Source organism: Leptinotarsa decemlineata, unplaced genomic scaffold (assembly GCF_025532065.1).
Source record: "Leptinotarsa decemlineata unplaced genomic scaffold, Ldec_3_MD MMD2_tig00001064_RagTag_RagTag, whole genome shotgun sequence".
NCBI classification, from domain to species: Eukaryota; Metazoa; Arthropoda; class Insecta; order Coleoptera; family Chrysomelidae; genus Leptinotarsa; species Leptinotarsa decemlineata.
In genome coordinates this window covers 13,189,356-13,202,095 of record NW_027412558.1, presented here as the reverse complement: position 1 = coordinate 13,202,095, position 12,740 = coordinate 13,189,356, and the positions used below count along the sequence as shown (strand labels likewise).

At 32.2% G+C, this 12,740-nt stretch overlaps 2 protein-coding genes across 9 annotated transcripts in view; both read right to left on the bottom strand.

The window, feature by feature from the left end:
* Window positions 1-656: 656 nt before the first annotated feature.
* On the bottom strand, window positions 657-7,602 carry LOC111507048 (glutathione S-transferase LANCL1). Its single transcript, XM_074175706.1, has 8 exons — window positions 7,243-7,602; window positions 7,025-7,189; window positions 6,828-6,970; window positions 5,943-6,090; window positions 2,590-2,804; window positions 1,189-1,297; window positions 988-1,134; window positions 657-928 (listed from the first exon to the last, which is right to left on the bottom strand). Exons 1-8 carry the CDS (start codon window positions 7,369-7,371, stop codon window positions 746-748), a joined length of 1,239 nt encoding a protein of 412 aa, XP_074031807.1. The 5' UTR covers window positions 7,372-7,602; the 3' UTR covers window positions 657-745.
* Window positions 7,603-11,721: 4,119 nt separating this feature from the next.
* Window positions 11,722-12,740, bottom strand: part of LOC111507040 (uncharacterized) — a 415,477-nt gene continuing 414,458 nt past the window's right edge. For all 8 annotated transcript variants that reach the window (XM_074175700.1, XM_074175699.1, XM_074175698.1 and 5 more), the window contains one exon: window positions 11,722-12,092. Coding sequence is in view for 1 of the 8 variants with exons in the window: in XM_074175702.1 (XP_074031803.1) it covers window positions 12,047-12,092 (46 nt within the window). In the remaining 7 variants the exon portion in view is untranslated. The remainder of the gene's footprint in view (window positions 12,093-12,740) is intronic.

Below are 12,740 nucleotides of genomic sequence, written 5' to 3'. Positions count from 1 at the left end.
TTGCTTCTGTAGAATTTTGCAGCTATAATATAATCATCCAATTAACCGTTTTCATGATAGTTGAGCCAATGCATTGTTAATAAAATAAAATTGGGACCAATTCGCAGGAGTGGATCTAGGAATTTATTGAGTGAGAGGCACACTCAACATACATTTTTCACTATAAATGAAAATCAAAATGTTTAGTGAACATGATAAGGGTTTCAAATGGTTTATCTGAATAAGTTATGAGGACTCATGCAGGAATCTGGTTATTGTTTAAGGTTTGGTAATGGACTTGAGTTTAGGCTTAGGCCCCTTAATCAAACATTTTTTGTTGTAGTTTAACTGCATGTCAAAATAGCTGAATGGAACAAAGTACGTTTTATCCATGTTGATAATCAAAAATTCCCTTATCAAACTAGTTCGAAATATTCTGGTTTCAATGTTCTCATTTATTGTTTTTCAATTTAACTTCAATTATTTTTATTCTGTTAATCCCTCCTTATTCTGAGTCCTCTTCTGTTTCTGAGATCTGGTACTTCCTCATTGAATTACTTTTCCCACATATCAGCCCCTTCATAAGTGAATTTGTCATATTAATTCTTTGTCAGAGTTTCAAAAACTCGATCGGGAACATATTTAACTTATGATTATAAAAAATAAAAAACTAAAGAGAAGCAGTATTAGTACTTTGTTATAATTTTTTGTCAATATCGATAACAACAAATATTCAGACTAGAGATTTTTTATAGGAATGAAAAAATTAAAGGGTAAAACCCGGAAATTTAGCTTCATAGGGTTTCTGAATGTCTAATATCAAATACATGGGACCAGCAATTCCCTCATAAAGTGATAATGGTCTATCTGGAGGATATTTCTCGTGTTCCCTGGAATAGTCTAAACACCATTCAGCAAATTTCGTTGCTCGGTAGAGATGTTTCTCTTCCTGAAAAATGAAAAAAATTCAAAAATTACCAAAAATGACATGTCTCAAAACTGACTCACTTTAGTTGTTTGAAACAATTCCAAAAAACAATATGCATTTCCTGAAACTCCATGGCATAAACTGTAGCCTTTTTTCAATAATCCTTGTTCCCAAATTACATCCCCACATTCCAGGGCAACTTTCAGATAAATGGGATCTTGCCATAACTGGAAAACTACAAATTGGTTACTGTGTTCAAAATTTTGACAAAATTTCTCAACCTTGTATGCTGACGTGAATAAATATAGAAAACCAGGTGCTCCATGACACCACTGAACGTATTTGTCATTGTCTCGTCCAAGAGATGATGGAAAATTGCCACTAGGAAATCTGAAATTCATTTTATTATATAGATTAGATTATAGTATACAGAAAAATAGGTATTTTATGATAAAAATAATGTTTCTTTTGAACTTTATTGAAATGATTAATAATACTGTTTCCAATTTGAACATATGAGCTACTGAAGTGATTGAAATGTATTAAATTGTTTAACATCTTGTGTCAGAGTTTTTTTCGATTTTGTTGGCCATGCCTATAGGTTTTTATTGTTAGCTTTTCGTTCACAAAAGCTGAAGATGTTTTCAAAGACAACGGATTGAGTGCCCGAGTGATTCTTACTGCCCTTCAGAACAAAATTATAAGGTGTATATACAAGGTGAACTACAAAGGGCCTATAGTCAACTTGTATAAAACAAAATTTTTTTAGATTTGCCATCCTTGCATAAATTCAAATTATGTACTTTCATTCATTTGGCTAAAAATAAGCACAAACATTCAAATTTGACTTTCAAAATCAATGGTGAGCAACACAACCTTTTGACAAGATATTCAGGTAATCTAAAATTAATGAAAATGAAAACAAATATTGGACAAAATTCGATTTATTATAAAGGCATCAAATTTTACAATGAGCTACAGAATGCTTTAAAAAAATGTAATAAACAACAATTCCAGATTAATTTGAAAAAATATTTGTTTGTATAGATATATTATCTGATGAGTATATTTATGTTCATTTTGATAACCATATTCAAACATATATGTATGTATACTTATATTTTTTCAAGTTTCAGTTCTAATTTATTATTTTTTTGTGTGCTCTGTTCTTACTTAGTTATCTTACAGTATTTTTTTTCAATTATTGTTTTTCCCCTGCTATAAAAATTATATGTTTCTTGGGAAAATAAGTTATTATTATTATATTGATATTTTTCAGGGTTCGTGTCTCTCATATCATTCCATCGGTGGTGAGCATGGATTGTTTGCATTAATTGGTATAATTCAGGTACAGATTAGTCTATGTAGCCAAACTGTCAAATGACTTTTCTTTCGGAAAGGAAAAAGGAATAAACTTGGAGTCACAAGCCACCCTGGATACCTGAACACTACGGCCGTTGTCCACTGTAGTTAAAGACGAGAGGTCGGGAATATAAATCTACAGATCACCGCCAACAAACCCAGAAAATAGCTTTGGCACAGTTATCCCCAGCTTTGGAAATTTACATTCTTTGATTGAATATGATTAGATATGATATATCTAAGGATGAATTTTATATTACTTTCCGAGGTAGATTGAATCATTTTAGATTGGAATAGATCTAACTATACATCCAACTCACCTTTGCTTCAGAAGATAATCAACGGTTGGTTTGATAGTGCAGTTCAGATCCTCTTCAGTTAAATACTGTCTAGCTTGCAAAAGTAGGTAAAGAATGCCAGACAAACCATGTGCCGCCCCTAAGTAATAACTATCATGCCACTGATACATTAAAGGACATTTGAAATTACCAGCTTTTGACAAATTCTGCCCACAAATGAGGATGGCATCTATTATCTAAAATCACAAAGGATATTTTATTACATATATATAAAAAAAATTGATATTTCGAAATAGAACCTACATTTTTAGAATATAACCTACAATTCACAAAGGTTTTGTGTAATTTTGTTCATAATATAACGAGAAGTATTAAGTCGGAAAAATTCTTGTTCCCTGAGAGCTATCTTGGCGTGCGCTGCCTATACTGTTGGAGTTACATGCAGATAATGTACCATAAGATTGTTTATCTTAAATAGTTCTAAAAAAAATCCGTGATAACACCTCTTAACTGGTAGCCACTGTATGCAAAATACTGAGCCATAAAACAATTAAATTGGATACTTTTTTTTTACAATGCACATTTTGAAATATTTCTTCTGATTACTGTGAAAAGCCATCAAATGACATATCAAGGAAAAATAAACTAAGTGCATCTTACAGTAAAATTTCATTTCTGATAGTCACTAACTGTGTTAATCTATCAATAAGCGTTTTCTGTATATGCTGAAAGTCACCAACAATATAAAAAGTAAAAAGTGTTATGCGAAAAATATTCAAGTAACTTAATGACTTTCCGTATTAACGGCAGTTAATGAGTTTTAGCATAACGTGTCATCGATTTTACATGCGACTTGCAATTAGTGTTTTTGTTCGCGACTTTACATTTGCAAAAACTTCTGCACTCTCTCCAGTTACTCAAGACAAAAAGATTTTATTCTGAAATCTGTAGATCGAAAACCACCAGCAAGAAAACGTGCCGCTGGCTAAACATCGAAAGTGTAGCAGAGCATATTATTTTATGAAAGATGAAAAAAAACGCAGTCTGCCAAAATGTTTTTCAAAAAACATTGAGTATAAGTAATGGTCCAATAAATAATGCCTTTGAAGGTTGTAAGGAAGGTGGTTTCACATCGAATGATGAAAGAAGCAAGAAGGCCCCTTTCAGTAAGACCAAAGACGAAGATTTTGCCTTTGTAATAAATCATATCGACATGTTTTCTGTAATGGAGTTGCATTATAGCAGGAAGAATACAAAAAGGCTTTATTTGGATTCCAAATTATCTATCAGCAAGATGTTTTCTTTATATGAAGAGTTCTGCAAAAAAAAATAATCGAACACCAGTAACCCACTCGATGTACCGGAAAATATTCGGCACATCATTAAATTTGTCATTTTTTGTTCCAAAAAAAGACCAATGTTCCTCTTGTAATAAATAAGCTGAGGCCAAGAAGGCTGGTACACTCGATAATCAACTTGAGTCTGCTTATAAAAAACATATGGATAGAAAAAATGAAGCTCATCTGGCCAAGGAGGAAGATAAAGTCAGATTAAGTGAAGATTTCACATTCGTGTCTGCTATATTTGATCTTTAAAGCATGCACTTAAAATACCATCGGGTGCAGAATCTCTGTTATACTATTGTCGAAAATTTTGTATGTACAACTTATGTATATACAAATCCAGACAACCTAATGAGGCCCATTGCTTATGATCTGAAATAAATGAAAAGAGAGGAAGCTATGATATCGGCACTGCCTTGATGCACTGGATATCAAAATTTTCAGAGAATATCATAGAAATTTCCTTATTTTCTGATACATGCATAGGCCACAATAGGAATCAACACATATCCGGCTTACTGCTCTTCCTTACACAAACCACACATATCGATGTTATTGAACAAAAGTTTTTGGAATCAGGACATTCTTTTATGGAAGTAGACAGTATGTATAGTGCGATTGAACGGGAAAAACAGCATGTTAGTATCAATTCTGTGCTGGAGTGGATGAATATTATGCAGAGAGCCAGATCGAATAGAAATAAAGAAACAGCAAAACCAAATCATGTGAACCAGTTGAAATATTTTGATTTTCTTGACCATAAAGACCTTAGAAACCACATAAATAACAACCGCCTCAAAGATGCTGATGGCAATGTAGTCAAATGCCTTCAGATGAAATGCTTACGACATGAGAAAAAAGGACGGGATTATAAAGTTTTGATATTTACAGTCATACTGGCTCCTACAATATTCTTATCGTTATCAAGCGAGGTCGCCCAATTAAAATAGAAATTAAAAAGCCTATAAGGGGCCCCTTCCCATCAGTATTCTTGAAAAGCAAGCCTACTGAAACTATGCCGCAAAAATATTATATGTACCAGAAAAACTTCACCCATGATATGAGTCACTCACAACTGTTGACAATGTGTCAGATCACACTGTAGAATATGCCCAAGAGGACGAATACCAAGAAGAAGAGGAGAAAACAGATTAATGTTGATCAACTTCAATTATGGTATCCCTTGTTACTTTAAGTTATTCAATTTGCTATTGAAAAACTGGCACCAATAAATAACTAGTTTAATTTGGCTCAGATATTCTGTTGCCAGAAGTCACTAACTGACTTTTTCATTGTTTTTTTCATACTTTCTGGAAAATAAAATTATTTTTTCTGTGTTAAAACTGAAAAGGCAAGTTATGAGCAGAGGTATGAATAATGCTTGTGTGGAAAACATTGAAGACTGATTTAATAAACCAAAATAAAACTTCAAATTGAATTATCTCAGAATTCAATAAATGTCATTTAGTGACTTTTCACAGTAATATGGCGATTTGTCAAATTCTTATAAAAAATTTGATACAATTTATTATAGATACACTTTATCTTTTACAGTGAGTAATTTGGATGAATTGTTTAAACGTTATCACGATAAGATTAACTTGACGCAAGGCAGTAAGTCATTACGCGTCGCGTCTACTGTAAGACGATGCTGGACGATGCGCGGAGGTAGAGGAGAGGTCTAAGCAATGAAGCGCCATCGCCGAGAACGCGACTCGAACGCAGACAGACGAGTGAGGGAAGACGTCGTTGACGGTTGTGTTAGTTTTGCGAATTTCTTTATAAGTAACTTAATTCGATTCCCGAATCTATTCATAACTTAGTGCAGTTAGCATATTTTCTTGGTTCCTGTATTTTAAAGTAAAAATATAAATTACTAGCTGTTGCCCGCTTATATTAACGTACAGCCGAAGATACTGAACCTAGAAATATGCAGGTAGGTTCTCTGTATATAGTAAATAAGCATCAAGAAATATTGATATCTGATAAATGTATACTGACTGTTTATGTGTCTTGTGTTAGCTATTATACCTTTCTGATGAAACTGCCATCAAACGGTGGTGGAGATACATATTTGTTGACGAAAAGTATAGAAAACAAATATCCAGCTCTCCCATAAAGATATTCGTTTGGAAGGTCTGAATGGGTGTCAATGACATCTTTGTCAAGAAGTTTCAATCTGAAAAGAGTTTAATAAGTAAAACTGGGTTTGTGAAGATTACTTACATAGATACAATAGAGGTGAATATTCGTTTCAACTCTCAATAATTTTGGTAAAATTTTCAGTCAGACTTGACTTATTTCTGCTGCTGATTACGAATCTGAAGTTGAATTTTGTCACTTCAATTTACTTTCAGAGATACGGATACTCAAAAATCAAATTGACTATTTATGGAAATCATTTTTGTTGAAAGTTTCCTTCTTTTCATGATCGCAGATTGTACATTTCAAATATTTCATAGAATTGAAAAAGCTTCAATTTCACAAAAATAACTCTTGAAAAATATTAATACTGATATATTCTCAGCGGTGAATGGCGCAGTGGTAGTGCACCCCCCATCTTGACCAGATATATTTTTTTTTGAGAGAATTTATCTAGTTGAAGTTGGGATGATTCTGCAACATTATATGCCTGACAGACTACAAATTACAATGATGCTTCCTAGGTGGCTCAGGGAGTTATTAACATTGCTACCTAGAACACGGGAATGATAACCAAAGTAGTTGATGCAGTTGATTAAAAAAAATTTGCCATCAATAATATATAATGTATATATGGTGACAAATTAAAAAATAAAAATATAGTTATAATATCACACATAACTAATAATATGCATACCTCAACATACAAAAATGAAAACGTTGAATATAATACTAATGCCAGCTATAGAAATGAATATGTACCACACCAAATACCTTGCAACAAGTTGCTTCACTTCTTTCTCCTTTCCCAGTTTATGGTTGACAATTATGCCAATTGAAAGAGGTCCAGGATCTCCACACAAAAAAGAGTGTCTTCTGTTTTTTAATTTATGAAGGGACAGAAGATTTTCAACTTCCTACAACATGGTAGTTCAGATTTTCGAATAATGTAAAGGGTAAATTCCGATAACTTTCAAATTGTTTTTATCTTCTGGATCTTTTTTCAACTTCAGCAAAGCAATACCAGATGTTCCTGTGTAAACAGAGTAATCACTGAAGTCTAAATTATCTAATTGACGGACTGTTGACTGCCATTTTTCCATGAGTCCCAGGGATATTTTGCTATCTTTTCTTATCTGAAGAAATATGTGCAAAAACTTTTTTCAGGTTCTGAAAATAGATAACTTACCATATTGTTAGAGAGTATTGATTCACCTTTAGTAAAGTCCTCATAACAGTTTTTAAAGTATTTTGAAGACATTTCGCTATTCTGTTTATACCAATGATCAAATATGTACTTGCTGAAGGATCTAATCATGAAAAATAAACATTTCAATAACTTCTCTTTATAACTACTTTTTTGTTTACGAAACAAATTTAAAAAATATCTTCTTCTTTATGTAGTGGCTCAGCTAGTGGGGCTATCCGGCCAAAAGGTTCACTGCTCGTTCAGGAGTCAAGAGAAGTCACAGTAAAGTGAATCTAGACAACAGTTCATCTATATACTTGTGAAAAAATTGACACTAGTCATTAGGTACTTGATTACTACAGCTTGTCAAATGTAGGAAGAGCTTTCTGAATTCCGTTTGTTAGAAGACTATGAGAGCGAGAGAGAATTATCAAGTCTCTGCCTAGATGTGACAAGCTGTACACATTAATGCACAAATCATGAACTGAAGATGAGCCCCTGTCAATTGAATCTTGAGGTTGTAGCACGTTGGAGGATGACAGATATGAGGTTATGCCATTGTTTTGTGGCCATAAACAATGAAATAGGATATTATTTATTGACATCGGTTGAGAGCATCATTCTGAGATGCAGAGGGTGTTATGCAAGATACGAATTTTTTTTTATTGAGTGAGCAGCTGAAATATAAGGGCTATATATATATATATATATATATATATATATATATATATATATATATATATATATATATATATATATATATGAGGATATTGTCTATCCAACTAACAAATATCATAGACATGTCAACTGTCTTGCTATTAGAAACAAAGAATACACCAACCAAGAATAGAATCATTCACAGATTGAAAAGAAATAGTTGACGTGGGTGGCAAATATTGGGAACTTCGTCCAGTTTACTTCTTCAGTTAACAACTGAACACATTTCTAGCTCAGGCGTTTTAACGCTAAAAGGAGCCCAAATATTATATACATGAAATTATGAATTTTCAAAGAGTTTGATTCGAGATTGATAAAACAGGTGGTTTCTTTTTTACATTATTCAGTTGGACATAAAAGTTTTTCACAAACCATGCTCTTTGGCACAAATTCAAGTCTTCTGAAGCATTCTCACTATGTCTCGCAACTGATTTCTCTCTCTGACAATAATTCAAGCAAATGAGAAACGTGAATTATTTTTGAAAGATTGCGGAGCAAATACAAAATCACTCACAATGAAAGCCAATTTTCACTGGTATACAAGCATTTCAGAAAACTATTCGGGAATTTAAATTGGAACTTTAAATATTAGTCCAAGAATATTCATCTAGACACTTGAAAAACAAAATTTTCTTTTTTGTTAATTTTCGATAAAAATGAGCTTATTTTTAATAAACTAATTATTTTAGAGTTAACTTTTGATAACTATAGTCAAAAAAATGTTATTTTCAGTTGTTATTATATATTAATGATTATACAATATTCAACAATAAAAAACGGTCTGAAAAATTTTTTCTTCTCAAAACAAATTGTTTTTTTCAGTCTAGATTATTTATAAAAATTTAGGTAAGATAGAACAAAACTGTGAACGAATTATTAGAATATCCTTACTAATGAGAATGTTACAATAGTCTGCAAGAATAGTATTGTCGTGTGACGTTATTTTTGATCTAGACACTGATGTTCACATTCGCTGAATAACAAATAGTTTATAGCGACGACCGCGGCTCGGATGACGTTGCCAGTTGCCAGTCGTTCTACGCTAAACGTAGTATTCGATGATCTATTTCAAAGTAGGTACATTTATTAATGAATTTTCAAAATTCTTTCAGCGAATCCATTGTTCTATTCAATTTAATATGTTATTTACAATAGGTATCATGAAACTTCTCTATTGACGAAATGAGCGATTTTAAAACCTATATATAAATCACCGATAAATGGCTTGAATTCTTTACATAAAACGATGTTTTCTCTTCTGTAGCGGTTTCATGATTGAAAGTAAGAATCTGGATAAGTTGTGGGTCTGGATTGTACTGAACCGGACACTCAGAGAAAGAAGAGAAAACAGCCAGAGGCGATTGTGGATTCTAATAATGGAATCAACATACATCAACTAGGTTTGAAATCGTTTCTTATTTTTCTTTTTCTTCATATTTCATCATTTATATTGATTATTTCATTTCATTTCTTATTTGCATATATTTTACATTTCACTTATTGTTAACTCATTTATTACACCATTTCCATTTCAAATCACAAAGATTTATGTGCTTTACAGATTAGAAATCTTTCATTCTACGATTTTTTATACCCATCAAGCATGCATTTAGTTTTGCTTGATTTTTTCTAATTCAATTATATTGTAATAACTACGGTAGATCCTATTCTGTGAACACTGTAATAACGTACAAAAAATAAAAAAGTCTGAATTGTGGAATTACATTTCTTTACCGGGAAATCCTCGTGAAATCCCACTTAGCTGTCATCAGAGTAACATCTATGGGTTTTATATTATATTTGTTACCAGTGAAATAATACTTACCTGTCTATCAATCCTTGGTAATCCTCTCGCTATTGTCATGTTTGTTTTATTTAAATACAATTTGGCAGCTGCTGTCACCAGATGCACCACATCAAAATTTGGATTTTAGGCAATTTCGAAAAGGCTGTAGGGTTTGTGACGATCGCAAGAAGGTCGGTCTTTTTGAAATCTGGTCATTTGGTATACCTACTTATATTCTCTCTCATTATGTGGTTCCAGAACTGAATTTTAATCTCAGTTAAAATACTTTTCATTTACTATCCTTTTCTCGATGGATTGACAAAGAAGTCTCTAATTTTTTTTTGTTTTCTCAACTTCATCTTACTCTACGAGGATGGTATTTTTCTCAGTCCAAGAGAAAATGAAAGTAAACGGTTTCAAATATAAAGTATAATAAGTAGGTAAACGACTCCATGGACAAAATAATAAAAAAACAAGGTGTAAAATCTTGTATAAAAAATGTTAAATTCTTTAAAAAGAAAATAGGACAATAAATAATTCGCCGCCAATTTGACTGTGTTATTTACTAGTAATTGATTCTGCTGAACTACTACAAACGCACTCAGTACAAAATACTTTTAGTTTTACTTTCACTTCAGAGAGAGAGTGTATAACTTTGAATTTTCGCTCTTTTTTGTAATTGTGTTATGCACTTTAGCTAAACAATCAGCACAAGCAACCCAACAATATATAACCTCTTTGCAAATAGGAAGTGGACTTAGACAAAATGATATGTGAACTCTCTCTCTCTCTCTCTCTCTCAATATCAATTGGTTAAAAAAAAAACCAACACTCACATAACACCTCTTTGGTGGTTCATGGTCAATCATAGGTTCCGTTGAACCGGTGTGTCTTCAACACCAACACTTTTATTTCAAACTCCCCTGTACCCAATAACGTCTTATGATTTCACTACTGATTTTCCTTAAATTTCACACCACGCCCTTAGACAAAATAACTTCCCTATTTAGACCACCTTCCTCAGTCTCGAAGGCTGACGGATGAGACCCCCGATCTCGTCTCGACGGGCTCCGGTGACCTACTTTTTGTGTGTCCCAAAAAACTCCCAAGCCCTCGCGCCATAAACGCTAGCCACAAAAACCGCATCTCAGCGTTTTTAACCTTCCCAAGCGTATGATCATCGGCGGGATGTAATATATACATTTGTTTAGTCTTGCCCAACTTGTACATGACCACAACGACGCTCAAAGGTCAGACAATCATAAAGTAGTTCAAACGCTTTTTCATCTGGGAAAATATCGACACCGAAAAGCCGGGTGATCGACCTCGATCTTTATGAATAAAATGATATTTTACGTTAACCATCGCAATGGCAGTTATTACAATATTTTGATCATTTTAGACAGTTGTAGTCCGAAGTTTGTTTGAAGGTAGTTGACACTGTTTCATGGTGAATTTCATTAGTTCGGACTTCTATTGTCTAATATGATATAAAATGATTTGAAATCTCGAAAGAACAAATTAAATGAAAATCAAAATGAATACCTAGCTGTACAAAAGATGAAGTTTTACTTTGTAGTGGTTGTATTATTGGGAGTAAAAATCTGGACTAGCAATTCATTTTGATTTTCAATTTAATTTGCTGTTTCGGGGATTTCAAATCATTTTATATCACATTAGACAATGGAAATCCGAACTACGAAATTGTAATTCGAACTTGTAACCTTTTACTATATTGTTTACTATTCTGTGGTTCGGGCAAATAGGATATTTTGCGCAAGAAAAAATTTTTACTGTTTTTTCAGTGAGGAACAAGACTAGAATAATTTGCATATTTTGGCACACTCCAGCATAGAAATACTCGTATATTTCGTAATATCACCTTTATATTGTGTCTAATCAACGTCAGCCGAATAATTGGATATTGAATAAAAAACACTTGGAAAATGGTAAAAATGGATCTTAGTCACAGAAAACATAATTAATAGATTTTATTGTATAAACATCACAAAACCAAAAAGCAGTTTACAATCACAATTATTTGAGACAAGTTCAAGAATAAATACACAAACAAAAAATAAAATAAACACAAAACAGGAGAGCAAGAAGCATTAAAAAGCATTATATTACATAGTTATATTTTCGGGCGTTACTCTTTCGAATTATCGAAATTCAGTTGTATAAAAATATCAACAATATATAAATTTAGGAACTTACATTCTAGTACGGCAGGAATACTTCGTATACTATCATTTAAATAAACTTAACAATAAGATCTGTCGAAATCTAGAAGTGGAGCGATCAGTATCTGTTGTCGCTTTCTGCACGGTAGCACCTTTTAATATTCCTGAAAAGTAATTAAAAATATTCATATTAATTTTATGGAAAAAGCAATATTAATGATGTGTTACTTTATCTACTTCTACTTTGATCAATTCTACATTAGGTAGCAATCACAATAGTATCTACACTATTTACTAATTCAGTTGCTTAAAACACATCCTTGTCGATTCACAGAATATTTTTAGTTCAGAAAAGAACAGAAGAAATCTTTATGAAGTTCATTATTTTTTTAGAACACATTGAGTCAGTTTATTTGCGCAAATTTTGTCAAATAGGATGTGCTTTTCCATATTAACTCAAAAAAACTACAAGCTAATAATTGTGTTAGTGTGGAAGTTATGAAAAAATATATTTCAGGAGTAAAAATTAAATAGTTGTTTGTGATTATAACTTGAATATCTCTATGGTTACTTCATAAAGTCGGAAAAGAATATGAATGAATTTATCTTGGGAGTATGTGGTTTCTTTAAGCTAGTTACATGGAACATATTTAATTTCAAACCATTCTTGAATGATCTTTATCACTCACTCACTCATTTATCATTCAAAAATTTTCAAATCCATTCTAGTGGGAAATCATGGGGCATTTCTATTTACAATGTTTCCATTATGAGTTATGTTATATGAATATTTGAATATAGTTACACAGCAG

Bases quoted from the DNA above. Each gene is read 5' to 3' on its own strand.
- LOC111507048 (XM_074175706.1), bottom strand. From the start codon at position 7,371: ATGATTAGATCCTTCAGCAAGTACATATTTGATCATTGGTATAAACAG. The intron at 6,091-6,827 runs GTATTTGGTGTG...AACTCTTTTCAG, and splicing joins GTGAAGCAACTTGTTGCAAG to ATTGAAACTTCTTGACAAAG. The intron at 2,805-5,942 runs GTATAATAGCTA...TTGTGATTTTAG, and splicing joins ATGGCAGTTTCATCAGAAAG to ATAATAGATGCCATCCTCAT.